We start from the raw sequence: 14,694 nt of genomic DNA on the forward strand, positions 1-14,694 counted from the left end.
GCTCTAGATAACATGAAAACAGCTTAACCATCTCTGCTAGGGCATAAAATGGTCAGAGTAAGGTGTTCTCTCACTTGACTGGAAGTAGCTAGTAAGCTAGCCAACTTTAGCCAGTTAGCTTGGGTGCTTGACTGCCGTTGTGAAGTCAGAACGCTCTGATCAACCCTACTTCTCGGCCAGAACGCTCTTAATTTATGAACGGACAATCTGACAATGCTCTGAATTTACGAACGCACAGAGCGCACTCCGAGCCTACTCTGGCACCCCAGAAGGAATTTACGAACACACCTTCATTTCATTCGTGTTTCTCTTCTCTGTTCCAGCACTATAGTTTAGCAAGACAGCGATCATATGGAGCTGTCCAATGCTGAAAGTAAAATAACCACAGGACAACTGCTAAGCAACATGCTGCGTCAATGATACATTCCCTATCAAACTGTATGTGGAATACACCCCTGCCCCTTGTCCTAATAGAAAGAGACGAGAACAAAAATGATAAATTTAAGTCCATACAACATTGAGAAATTATGGATTTTATTTGCGTACATTTTCAGTTCAACATCGCGATGCAAGAACAAACACTGCATATTCATCATGTCAGCTCCTGATAAAATGGCACTATTACTTGGTATTGTATAATGTTAACGTATCCATTCCATTTTTGGTTACAAGATAACGTTCACAACTGTTAATAAATAACATGAATATTACAATATAAATGCCTTCATTTAGAATATGAATCTTTTATTACACATTTACAATCCCATTTCCAACTAGTCTCTCACATGAAAGTAATGCACAATTTGCAGGAGTGAAACAACCACAGTATGGAAATACTGGAGGAAAAGGCAGGTCAAGAAAAAAAATTGTTTTGACAAATCCTAATTTCATAGAAAGTGTTAGTATTGTGTTTTTCGTCCTGCACTACATTCAGCTGTGTCACTCCACTCATCCCACTGTCCAGTATGTATAAAATATAGTAGAGAGGCTATGTTCAACTACAGCCAGAGTTTGAATAACACTTTGAATATATAAATGTAAGATCCTATATTCACTCCACTCTGATTTTCTGGCGGGAGAATAACCATGTTGTCCTGAATGGGGAATTGACCTACAGAATGTCCGTCTAAAGAATAAACACCACAATGACCTCCACAAAGGTTGACGTTCCACTTCCTCTTTTACTGCCACGTCTCCTGTAAACAAAACAAAAAAAGAAAAAGAACAATGATCAATATTTTCGTAATCTATGACTCCCCCAATAGAAAAAGCAATGAACATGTGTATCACACCAATGAATAAAACATAAATCCTAAAATAGTTAAGTGAAATGTAATTTACCTGCTCTATAATCCCTTCTGCCAACCTCAGACCCAGGAATCGAGGGGTGGAGGTTTGCGTTCCACCAGACCCACTGCAGGCCTTCCAGCCCGGATGAAGTGCTTCCTCTCTGGGATACTCTGCAACAAGAGTAGAACAATTATTTAGTTAAAGGTCCAATGCGGCTGTTTTTATCTCAATATCAAAACATTTCTGAGTAACAAGTAAGTACCATACTGTGATTGTTTTCAATTAAAATTGTAAAAAAATTTTAAAAAAAATATTTAAAAAAATAGCTTCTTAGTAAAGAGCCATTTCTCAAGGAACAATTTTGCTAGGATTGTCTGAGAGTGGTCTGAGTGGGGAGGGGAAAACTGAAAAATAGCTGTTATTAGCAGAGAGGATTAGAACTCTTTCGTATTGGTCTATTAACTAATTTAACGCCTGGTAATGTCACCAGGCAAGCCAAACCTCCATCCCAACAAAACTGGTAGAAATTTCAGGCGGTCTTTTCAAACACCTCTTACGCTAAAATGGCATTAAAACAGTATTATTCCAACCTCATAGTGTGGAAATATATATAAAACACAAGAAAATCACGTTTTTTACTGCACTGGCCCTTAAAAGCTTGTGAGTCACCATTGAAAAACTCCTGACCTTAGGAATAGTAAGGAGCTCATATGTACCGTGTTACTGACCTGGAGTAATCCATCACCCACTCTGTCACACTGCTCCACCGTGGAGTATCCATCTGTGGGAAAAACAGACAGGATACAATAAACAAAGGTAATTTTGTGTTCAAATGACAAGAAACAGGCTCACACACAGATGTAGGATCTTAATTTAATCACTCTTTTGTTTGAGAATTTTCCTGCACAGCAGGAAATGTAAACTTGTAGTGTATTTGAGTTTTAAAAAGGCTTCTAAAGTTTGAGTTTGTAATTTCTACTTTGAAATTTCAGAATTTATTTTCCCTAAAGAAACCCTGACAAAAATGTCCATTAATTGCAATCCACATAATAATTCAAATGTCCTCTGGCTGCAAGATTATTTTCCTACTGTAGAAAACTGGCTCAAATGAAGATCCTACATCTGCACGAACACACACACTTTCAACAAGTTCTCACACTGCAGAATTAGACCTTATTCTCTAAATGAGGAACATTTCGAATTTGCTCCAAAGATCAAATATTGAAGTGTTTTTGAATCCCTGGGTTGACTCCTGCTGCCCTGTATGTTCCATTTCTCCAAACCAAAGTTACTTAACTTAACTTAAGTTTAGGCACTCATTCCGAATGGTTAAGGTAAAGGTTATGGTTTGGGATATGATTAAAAAAATAAAAAAACTGTCCACGACTGGGATCAAACATCTAACCTGATCCAGAGTCATGGGATTACTCAAGTCTACTTGATAGTAATAGCGCTCACTGTTGCCCCTAGTGGCCGATTTTGAAGACATTTCCCGATGTGCTCAGGAATGGATAGACTTCCAATGTCAATGTCAATCTCCCTACACACACACACACTTATGCTGAAGATACAGTCTCATGCTGACCTTGGTTTTTCTCCATCAGAGGGAGTGTGATGTCATCATAGGCTGACTTTCCGCTCTTAGTTTTTTTGGGCATTCCACTAGTTGTTGACTGAAGGTAAAAAAGAAAGAAGACTCAGTATGCCATTATGAACTAATTGTGTCCCATACAGTGCTCAATATCAGACTGTGTAGTGAATGGGGAATACAGCCTTCTACAGCATGCCATGCGAAACCTTAAAGTGGCTCTTGTTCCAGCCTCCCTTGTAGAGGCTATTTCTCAGGTCCTTGTAGGTCCACACTGTCTGCAGGACATGAGATGCTGCTTTGGTCTCCCGCACAGATTGGCTAGCAATGAAACAACAGAATAAACCAGAGCCAGCATAAAGGAGAGAGTACAACACGGTGAACTGAGCATCTAGCCAATTGAAACCATCTCCCATAACCAACACCAAAGATACTATGCTATGATAATCTACCTTGTCTTGTTGATGGCCACCAGTTTCTGGATGCCGTGGCCCTGTATGAGACCACGGGCATTCTCAGGGCTATCTGAGATGATCTCATGGATAGTGTTCAGAATGGCCACCACTGTGTCCCCTTCCAGGTTCTTGGCTGGTCGCTGCTGACCACTGGGCAGGTTACTGACCAGGTCCCTCATGGCATAGCTTCCTATGGGGCAAAGGGTAAAATTATGTATCGTGTGTGTGTGCGTGTGCGTGCCTGTGCGTGCACTTGCGTGTGTGTGCATGCATGCATTTATGTGTGCATATGTGTGTATGTGCATGTACCTATGAGGTCTTTGTTTCGTCGATCTATGGCCAGGTTGCGTAGAGCAATAGCTACAGCCCGGACCACTTTATCACCATCTGAACGCAGTAGCTCCACCAGGACAGGCAGACCTTTCTCCTTCCTAACTGTGGCCCGGATGTAACTGGACCACTGAGAAAAGGCACAGAGAGAGAATAATAGAAGGATCTCATGTATAAATTGTACACTCCTATTGTGCTACTTGTGAGGATTCACACATCATACTTTTATATACATGATAGCTTTTCAACCACACTTCAATACACCCATCATACAGAGAAAGGGGGGGGGGGGGGGGGGGAGAGAGGGGATGAGAAAAAAACATTCTGTTCTCCCACAGCCTCAGACAAACTTCTCCCCCATTGCCCTTCACTCACGGCCCAGTGTCCTGCAGCAAGGTTCTGCAGAGCTCCGGCTGCTGCCTCCAGGGTGTTGTGGTTTTGACTGCGAGTGAGGAGAGACAGGTACAGCCTCACCACCTCCGGCTGGTACAGCAGCTCCAGACCTACAGAGAAAAAGGGAGAGAAACAGCACGTCTGCAACCAGTAGAGAACTCTCATACACGTTGGAACTGATATGATGAGACACAGTGGATTCTCAAGCCACCAATCAGCAACCAAACAGCACATATAGCGCTTATAAAGCTAGCACAGTTCAGACTTCATAGTGAAAAACCGATGTGATAGAACTGAGGACTTGCACCCTACTGTTTCTTTTATGAAGTGGTAGAGTATACTTTTTCTGACAGCTTGGAGTTTTTAGGTCAAAGTGTGACGATTTAGCGCAGGATGATATAAAAAATGCAATAGTTGTTTCTTATGACATCAAAGACAAAATCTCAAAACACCTCTTCTTTCATAGTCATGGTTTTAAGGTCCAGAACCATGAACAGATCACTGCAAGACAAGGAGCAAATATTTATCATCTATCAGATGCCTCCTCTAGAGAATATAGATAGGCTATGAAGCTGAAGCACAAAATTATCATTGGATTAGTATTTCAGAAAGAATATATAATGTACACAAAATAGATAATAACCCCAATTAAAGCTCAGCCACGCTTGTGTGTGTGCAAATTCATATTCACACTGATTTTATGTTGAAGGAATGTTCTGCCTGGCTAGGGGATTTGGACTGTGCTTGAAATTACAAAATGTTTTCCCAACTTTCATTTTGTACAAACACGCGCAAACACCCACACAGCATGTAAACATGGATGTCTATTCTATTATTAACAACTGAATGCTGCAGGCTCCACATCTTATCAGCTCTCACAGAGCTCTTCTCCGCTAACAAATCCATCTGTGTACATACGGTATCCCCCACTAACTTCAGCCATATTCATTCACAGACTGTACTATTTTACTGGAGTGAGAGGCTTCTAGCTATACCCACATCCCCAGCAGCCATGAGTGAAAATATACAGGAACTCTGTTACAGGCTGTCTTCCAGAGGCTTTCCATCCATATTCAGCCAGCTGAAGCTGCTGGGAAGCTGCTGCTGGCTGCGAGGCTTACATGCTGTCTAATCCTTACATGGGCTTGCAACCTGATTATCACAAGGATTGCATCCTCTGGCAGGAGCGCGGGAAGGCTCTACATCCGGACGCACAGGTTCTGTTAAGGGTATAAGACTTGTGCTACCTGGATGGCTACCCAGTGTCATCAGTAATCCTCTCATACACACTCAGATGGGCTCTGGTGGGCCATGACCAAACTTTCCATTTGAACCTGTCTGGACTTCTACATCAAAAGACATCTACAATGCTCAGGGATTTTTTTAATATCTTGCCTTACATTGTGTTTCACTTATAAATATGTATGTATCTGAACATAGTCAAACCACAGCGGCAGAGCTGCTGCGATGATGTCAACGTCATAAAGAAGAGAGTTGTATAATCGATTCAGCTCTAACGCTCTTCTTTCCTAAGGTGTCATCTTTTGTCTGATCTTCTGAATGTCAATGACTAGTATAGAATCTTATCAACAGTCTGGGATATCACACAATGCCTGCATAAATCACACATATTTCATACACAAAAAAAGCCATAGTGCCTTATGATCACATCATGACACAAAATACTTAAAATCCTCACTTAATTTGATGCTGAATATAACCTATATATTCACACCCCCTTTGTTATGGCAATCCTAAATAAGTTCAGGAGTAAAAATGTGCTTAGCAAGTCACATAATAAGTTGCATGGACTCTCTCTGTGTGCAATAATAGTGTTTAACATGATTTTTGAATAACTACCTCATCTCTGTACCCCACACATACAATTATCTGTGAATTTCAAAATCAGATTCAACCACAAAGACCAGGGAGGTTTTCTAATGACTCGCAAAGAAGGGCACCTATTGGTAGATGGGTAAAAAAAAGCAGACATTGAATATCCCTTTGCACATTACAAAGTTATTAATTACACTTTGGATGGTGTATCAATACACCCAGTCACTACAAAGATAACTCAATTGCCTGAGAGGAAGGAAACCGCTCAGGGATTTCACCATGAGGCCAATGGTCACTTTTAACAGAGTTTAATGACTGTGATAGGAGAAAACTGTCAATGGATCAACAACATTGTAGTTACTACACAAATGGCAGAGTGAAAAGAAAGAAGCCTGTACAGAATAAAAATATTCCCAAAATGAATCCTGTTTGCAATAAGACACTACAAATCTGCAAAATATTTGGCCAACACAAAACATTACAGTACCACTCTTCATATTTTCAAGTGGTGGCTGCATCATGTTATGGGTATGCTTGTCATCGGCAAGGACTAGGGAGTTTTTTAGGATAAAAATAAACGGAATAGGGCTATGCACAGGCAAAATTCTAGAGGAAAAGCTGGTTCAGTCTGCTTTCCAACAGACACTGGGAGACAAATTCACCTTTCAGCAGGACAATAACCTAAAACACATGGCCACTGGAGTTGCTTACCAAGATTACATTGAATGTTACCGCGTGGCATAGTTACAGTTTTGACTTAAAATCAGCTTGAAAATCTATGGAAAGACTTGGAAATGGCTGTCTAGCAATGATCAATAACCAACTTGACAGAGCTTGAAGAATTTTAAATAGAATAATGTGCAAATATTGTTTAATCCAGGTGCGCAAAGCTCTTAGATTTACCCAGACATTGGTAATCGCTGCCAAAGGTGATTCCAACATATATTGACTCAGGGGTGTGAATACTTATGTAAATGAATACATTTGCAAACATTTCGAATAACATGTTTTCACTTTGTCATTATGGAGTACTGTATGTCGATGGGTGAGGAAAAAACAAACAATTTAATCCATTTTGAATTCAGGCTATAACACAACAGCTGACCACGACTCCATTTTGTTGCTCCCAGCCTATAGACAGAAACTAAAACAGGAAGCATCCGCGCTCAGGTCTGTTCAACGCTGGTCCGACCAATAGAATTCCACGCTTCAAGATTGCTTCGATCACGTGGACTGGGATATGTTCCGCATAGCGTCGAACAACAACATTGATGAATACGCTGATTCGGTGAGCGAGTTTACTAGCAAGTGCATCGGTGATGTTGTACCCACAGCATCTATTAAAACATTCCCCAACCAGAAACCGTGGATTGATGGCAGCATTCGCGCAAAACTGAAAGCGCAAACCACTGCTTTTAATCAGGGCAAGGTGACCGGAAACATGACCGAATACCAACAGTGTAGCTATTCCCTCCACAAGGCAATCAAACAAGCTAAGCCTCAGTATAGAGACAAAGTAGAGTCGCAATTCAGCGGCTCAGACACAAGAGGTATGTGGCAGGGTCTACAGTCAATCACGGACTACAAAAGAAAAACCAGCCCCGTCGCGGACCACGATGTCTTGCTCCCAGACAGACTAAACAACTTCTTTGCTCGCTTTGAGGACAATACAGTGCCACTGACACGGCCCGCTACCAAAACCTGCGGGCTCTCCTTCACTGCAGCCAACATTAGAAAAACATTTAAACGTGTTAATTAACCCTCGCAAGGCTGCAGGCCCAGACGGCATCCCCAGCCGCGTCCTCAGAGCATGCGCAGACCAGCTGGCTGGTGTGTTTACGGACATATTCAATCAATCATTATCCCAGTCTGCTGTTCCCACATGCTTCAAGAGGGCCACCATTGTTCCTGTTCCCAAGAAAGCTAAGGTAACTGAGCTAAATGACTACCGCCCCGTAGCACTCACTTCCGTCATCATGAAGTGCTTTGAGAGACTGGTCAAGGACCATATCACCTCGACCCTACCTGACACCCTAGACCCACTCCAATTTGCTTACCGCCCCAATAGGTCCACAGACGACGCAATCGCACTCACACTGCACACTGCCCTAACCCATCTGGACAAGAGGAATACCTATGTAATAATGCTGTTCATCAACTGCAGCTCAGCATTTAACACCATAGTACCCTCCAAACCCGTCATTAAGCTCGAGACCCTGGTTCTCGACCCCGCCCTGTGCAACTGTGTCCTGGACTTCCTGACGGGCCGCCCCCAGGTGGTGAGGGTAGGTAACAACATCTCCCCCCCGCTGATCCTCAACACTGGGGCCCCACAAGGGTGCATTCTCAGCCCTCTCCTGAACTCCCTGTTCACCCACGACTGCGTGGCCATGCACGCCTCCAACTCAATCATCAAGTTTGCAGACGACACTACAGTGGTAGGCTTGATTACCAACAACGACGAGATGGCCTACAGGGAGGAGGTGAGGGCCCTCGGAGTGTGGTGTCAGGAAAATAACCTCACACTCAATGTCAACAAAACAAACACACACAAACTTTTACAGATGCACAATCGAGAGCATCCTGTCGGGCTGTATCACCGCCTGGTACGGAAACTGCTCCGCCCATAACCGTAGGCTTCCGAGGTCGTGAGGTCTGGCCACTAACGCATCACGGGTTGCAAAACTACCTGCCTCGCGGAACCTACACCACCGATGTCACAGGAAGGCCAAAAAGATCATCAAGGACAACAACCACCAAGCCACTGCCTGTTCACCCCGCTATCATCCAGAAGGCGAGGTCGTACAGGTGCATCAAAGCGGGGACCGAGAGACTGAAAACAGCTTCTATCTCAAGGCCATCAGACTGTTAACTTCTTATGGCTGGGGGCAGTATTGAGTAGCTTGGATGAATAAGGTGCCAGAGTAAACTGGCTGCTACTCAGGCCCAGAAGCTAATATATGCATATTATAGTATATGTGGATAGAAAAACACTCTAAAACTGTTTCAATGATGTCTGGTGAGTATAACAGAACTCATATGGCAGGCAAAAACCTGAGAGAAAATCCAACCAGGAAGTGGGAAATCTGAGGTTTGTAGGTTTGACTATCCAATATACAGTGTCTACGGGGTCATATTGCACTTCTAGAGCTTCCACTAGATGTCAACAGTCTTTAGAACCTTGTTTCAGGCTTCTACTGTGAAGGATGAGGGAATGAGAGCTGTTTCAACCAGGTGTCTGGCAGAGTGCCATGAGCTCACTCAGGCGCGCCCCCGTAGGAGGTAGCTGCGTTTCTAAAGACAAAGGAATTCTCCGGTTTAAACATTATTGAAGATTTATGTTAAAAACATCATAAAGATTGATTCTATACATCGTTGACATGTTTCTACGAACTGTAATGGAATTTTTAGACTTTTCGTCTGGCCTGCACGTCATGAATTTGAATTTTTTGAACTAAACGCGGGAACAAAGTAGGAGGTATTTGACATAATGATGGACTTTATCAAACAAAACAAATATTTATTGTGGAACTGGGATTCCTGGGAGTGCATTCTGATGAAGATCATCAAAGGTAAGTGAATATTTATAATGCTATTTCTTTATTTCGGTTGACTCCACAACATGGCGGGTACCTGTATGGCTTGTTTTTGTGTCTGAGTGCCGTACTCAGATTATTGCATGGTGTGCTTTTTCCGTAAAGTTTTTTTGAAATCTGACACAGCGGTTGCATTAAGGAGAAGTTTATCTAAAGTACCATGTATGACACTTGTTTCTTTTATCAATGTTTATTAAGAGTATTTCTGTAAATTGATGTGGCTCTCTGCAAAATCACCGGATGTTTTGGAGGCAAAACATTACTGAACATAACGCGCCAATGTAAATTAAGATTTTTGGATATAAATAGGAACTTTATCGAACAAAACATACTTGTATTTTGTAACATGAAGTCCTATGAGTGTCATCTGATGAAGATCATCAAAGGTTAGTGATTAATTTTATCTCTATTTCTGCTTTTTGTGACTCCTCTCTTTGGCTAAAAAATGGCTGTGTTTTTCTGTGGCTATGTACTGACCTAACATAATCAGATGGTGTGCTTTCGTCGTAAAGCCTTTTTAAAATCGGACACTGTGGTGGGATTAACAACAAGTTTATCTTTAAAATGCTGTAAAATACTTGTATGTTTGAGAAATTTTAATTATGAGATTTCTGTTGTTTGAATTTGGCGCCATGCACTTTCACTGGCTGTTGTCAAGTCGATCCCGTTAACTGGATCTCAGCCGATCTCAGCCGTAAGAAGTTGAACAGCCATCACTAACATTGAGTGGCTGCTGCCAACATACTGACTCAACTCTAGCCACTTTAATAATGGAAAAATGTACGTAATTAATGTATCACTAGCCACTTTAAACAATGCCACTTTATATAATGTTTACATACTGTCACGTTCCTGACCTGTTTTCTGTTGTTTTGTATGTGTTTAGTCGGTCAGGGCGTGAGTTAGGGTGGGCATTCTATGTTATGTGTATCTATGTTGGTTAATGGGTTACCTGATATGGTTCTCAATTAGAGGCAGGTGGTTTACGTTTCCTCTGATTGAGAACCATATTAAGGTAGGTTGTTTCACATTGTTTGTTGTGGGTGGTTGTCTTCCGTGTCTGTGTTTGTCGCGCTACACGGGACTGTTTCGGTTTGTGTAATCTATTCCTGTTCTGCGTGTTTATGTAAGTTTTCCAGTTCAGGTCTGTCTACGTCGTTTTGTTGTTTTTGTAATATTCACAAGTGTATTTCGTGTTTCGTCTTTTACTTTAATAAATTTCATTATGTCATATAACAACGCTGCTCTTTGGTCCAATCCCTACTCCTCCTCTTCAAGCGAAGAGGAGGAGAACACCCGTTACACATACCCTACATTACTCATCTCATATGTATATACTGTACTCTATACCATCTACTGCATCTTGCCTATGTCGTTCGGCCATCACTCATTTATATATTTTTATGTACATATTCTTATTCATTCCTTTACACTTGTGTGTATAAGGTAGTTGTTGTGAAATTGTTAAGTTAGATTACTTGTTAGATATTACTGCATGGTCGGAACTAGAAGCACAAGCATTTCGCTACACTCACATTAACATCTGCTAACCATGTGTATGTGACAAATAAAATTTGATTTGAGAAAGTATGACTACTTTCTGAAGGTACTGCAACCACAGAAACCACATCAAGCTATTCCATATTGTATTGTACTCATACAGTAACTGACATACAGCATTTGTATGCACCATGTTATTCTATCATAGCATTCAAACGGTCTACTTTTGTGTCTGTTTGGTTCCAATACAATCCAGTCACTTCTTAACATTATAACACATTGGGAACTATTCTACATCATGCACAATACATTTTATAGATGCCTCATGCCAAGGTTAAGGCTTTCCACACTGTAGGTCTTTGGAATGCTTCATTAAGTGATGTAATTGCATGTCTTGATCAATCCACAGATCACTAAAGATGCTCCATATTTACCTTTTGTTGGTTGTGTGCGTTTGGGTAAATCCAGTGTACCATATTTTTTGTCACCTGGTCCATTTCTCCAGCCTAGACAAAATACACACACGCAGGCACGCACACACACACCCAGACACACACAAACACACACACCGTGGTTAGCAAAAAGCACAATTGAAATCTCAATGTATGACACACACAGTAAATAGGAAATATGAAAACATGGGAAGTGTATAAAGACATAACGATGATAATGAGTCAGAAATACCAAGGTCTTCCATTGAAGCTCAAGACTTGAGGTAGACAACAGGGCAAGCAACCACAGAGAAGAGGTCCTGGAGTCTCATAGTTGATCGAACATTATTATGTATTTGAAGAGTTTATTTCCAAAACGCTATATGCACCAATTTTTTACATTTGTGTTTTTTTTCATCAGAATTGATTGCTTATAAGTACCTTCATGCGTGTGTAAAATATGACTGTTTTCAGATTTTTTTATTCATTGATTTTAGATGTGAATGAAAATTTTGTTTTTGAAAACTGAAATCCGTTTTACCTAATTTCTACCAGTATGTCACCGTGCAGCTAGAGGCAAAAAAAAACAGTATATCATCTTTACTCCACACACAGAGATGCATACAAAGCTCTCCCTCGCCCTCCATTTGGCAAATCTGACCATAACTCTAGGGCTGGGATCATCAACTAAATTCAGCTGCGGACTGATTTTTTTTCTTGAACGGAAGGTCAGGGGAACAGAATATAATTACAAATAATTTGTAGACTGCAAATTAACCACAAGAAGCCCCATAGTTGCACATATGTGGGAATACTTTGGAACAGATTTCCTAAATGAAAATCACTCGGAGCTGATATGCTAGTGTTTTTACAATCTTTTAGGTCCAAAACTTAAAACAAATTTATTTATTTTTGCTCTGAAAACTTGGGGGGACAAATAAAATCGCTGCCAGATGGGGAACAATGCTCTATGGAATATGGAATACGTCCCGGGATTCATCCAATGGCATTGAGGAATTTCCCACATCTGTCACCGCAATTTTACACTTTGTCATGGAGTGCAGAGGATATTTTGCAGTTTTAAAGCTAATGTTCTTGCAATTCTATGCATTTTGCAATTTCTAATGTGTATCCATGTGATATTTGAGTGACTCAAAAATGATGATAGGATTCGGGATTCAGGATTCAGGATTCCCACAGATTGAGAACCACTGTTCTAGTCCATTATTGATGCGTTGCCTGTTTGATGGTTAGACAGAAAGCGTAGCAGGATTTCGTATAAGTGTCCAAATTAGTGTCCCACTCCTTGAAAGCAGCAGCTCTAGCCTTTAGCTCAGTGCGGATGTTGCCTGTAATCCATGGCCTCTTGTTGGGATATGTATGTACGGTCACTGTGGGGCCGACGTTGTCGATGCACTTATTAAAGAAGTGATGTGTTCAAATATGCTTCAAACCTGATACATTTTCTCTCTGACAAAAAGAGGGGTGTGAACAGTTAATGTCATGAACAGTGCTTGTGCCCATAGAAATAGATGTGGCGTGCAGGGTGGGCAAGGCAAGGCCCCCCTTACACCAATGGTGGAAGGGGGGCCTGAGTGAAACAGTTTGGGAACCCCTGGACTAAAGAGTCAGTCGATAAGAGCTTCATATTACTGTATTGGAATAATTTTTTTTACGAATTCTTATATTGATGTCACCACACGGTCAGGTCTCTGACCTCCTCCCTATAGGCCGTCTCGTCGTGGTCGGTGATCAGACCTACCACTGTTGTGTCATCAGCAAACTTAATGATGGTGTTGGAGTCGTGCCCTCAAAGCTCATCACTAAGCTAAGGACCCTGGGACTAAACACGTCCCTCTGCAACTGGATCCTGGACTTCCTGATAGGTCGCCCCTAGGTGTTAAGGGTAGGTAACAACACATCAGCCATGCTGATCCTCAACACGGGGGCCCCTCAGGGGTGCGTGCTCAGTCCCCTCCTGTACTCCCTGTTCACACATGACTGCACGGCCAGGCACAACTCCAACACCATCATTAGGTTTGCCGATGGCCTGATCACCGACAACAACGAGACAGCCTATAGGGAGGAGGTCAGAGACCTGACCATGTGGTGCAAGGACAACAACCTCTCCCTCAATGTGATCAAGACAAAGGAGATGATTGTGGACTACAGAAAAAGGAGGGCCGAGCACGCCCCCATTCTCATCGACGGGGCTGTAGTGGAGCAGGTTGAGAGCTTCAAGTTCCTTGACGTCCACATCACCAACAAACTAACATGGTCCAAGCACACCAAGACAGTCGTGAAGAGGGCATGACAAAACCTATTCCCCCTCAGGAGACTGAAAAGATTTGGCATGGGTCCTCAGATCCTCAAAACGTTCTACAGCTGCACCATCGAGAGCATCCTGACGGGTTGCATCACTGCCTGGTATGGCAACTGCTCGGCCTCCGATCGCACGTCACTACAGAGGGTAGTGCGTACGGCACAGTACATCACTACCAGTCGGAGGAAGGTGTCAGAGGAAGGCCCTAAAAATTGTCAAAAACTCCTGCCACCCTAGTCATAGACTGTTCTCTCTGCTACCGCAAGGCAAGTGGTACCGGAGCGCCAAGTCTATGTCCAAGAGGCTTCTAAACAGCTTCTACCCCCAAGCCATAAGACTCCTGAACATCTAATCAAATGGCTACCCAGACTATTTGCATTGCCCCTATTTGCTCTTTAATTATTTGTACTTTTATTTCTTATTTTTAGGTATTTCTTCTGAAAACTACATTGTTGGTTAAGGCCTTGTAAGTAAGCATTTCACTGTAAGGTCTACACTTGCTGTATTCGACACGTGTCAAATACAATTTTATTTTATTTGATAAATGTATAATTTGTACATTTCTTCATAAAAAATGTAGTTATTTATTACATTTAACTGTGTAAAACCTAGCAATACAACTTATTTCTTTGAGAGTGAGGCAGATACAGTATATAGTATTATTTGTCTCTCTGAAATGAAACCAAGTAATAGATTTTAAACAAATACATGTCTGTCATTGAACAACACCATGCCATAGTTAGATAGTGAGAAAACACACCAATCTCTTTCATAATTTCTTTAAACAATGAAGGCTATTTTACCAACATTTTTGAAAATGTATAAATAGCGTTTTGGAATTAAACTACATTTTTTGATTGTCAAATATAATTCATTTATTTAGACAGACTTACTTTGACTGAACCACTCCTCTTGTGAATGGTGATGGAAGGAAACAAATCAAAAGACAAAT

General features: G+C 41.6%; 1 protein-coding gene across 2 annotated transcripts in view; it reads right to left on the reverse strand.

Annotated features, from left to right (window-relative positions):
• Positions 1-533: 533 nt before the first annotated feature.
• The window catches only part of LOC111980255 (splicing regulator ARVCF-like), a 31,246-nt gene continuing 17,085 nt past the window's right edge, over positions 534-14,694 (reverse strand). The window contains exons 8-17 of one of the 2 annotated variants that reach the window (XM_024010946.2): positions 14,636-14,653; positions 11,423-11,494; positions 4,039-4,166; positions 3,643-3,793; positions 3,331-3,523; positions 3,088-3,199; positions 2,876-2,963; positions 2,019-2,071; positions 1,342-1,460; positions 534-1,196 (exon numbers count right to left, since the gene is read on the reverse strand). In XM_024010946.2, the coding sequence (XP_023866714.1) occupies positions 1,368-1,460; positions 2,019-2,071; positions 2,876-2,963; positions 3,088-3,199; positions 3,331-3,523; positions 3,643-3,793; positions 4,039-4,166; positions 11,423-11,494; positions 14,636-14,653 (908 nt within the window). In that variant the 3' untranslated portion in view covers positions 534-1,196; positions 1,342-1,367. The remainder of the gene's footprint in view (positions 1,197-1,341; positions 1,461-2,018; positions 2,072-2,875; positions 2,964-3,087; positions 3,200-3,330; positions 3,524-3,642; positions 3,794-4,038; positions 4,167-11,422; positions 11,495-14,635; positions 14,654-14,694) is intronic. The other variant, XM_024010948.2, reaches the window with a different exon arrangement.

The sequence above is a fragment of the Salvelinus sp. IW2-2015 genome, linkage group LG20 (genome assembly GCF_002910315.2).
Source record: "Salvelinus sp. IW2-2015 linkage group LG20, ASM291031v2, whole genome shotgun sequence".
NCBI classification, from domain to species: domain Eukaryota; kingdom Metazoa; phylum Chordata; class Actinopteri; order Salmoniformes; family Salmonidae; genus Salvelinus; species Salvelinus sp. IW2-2015.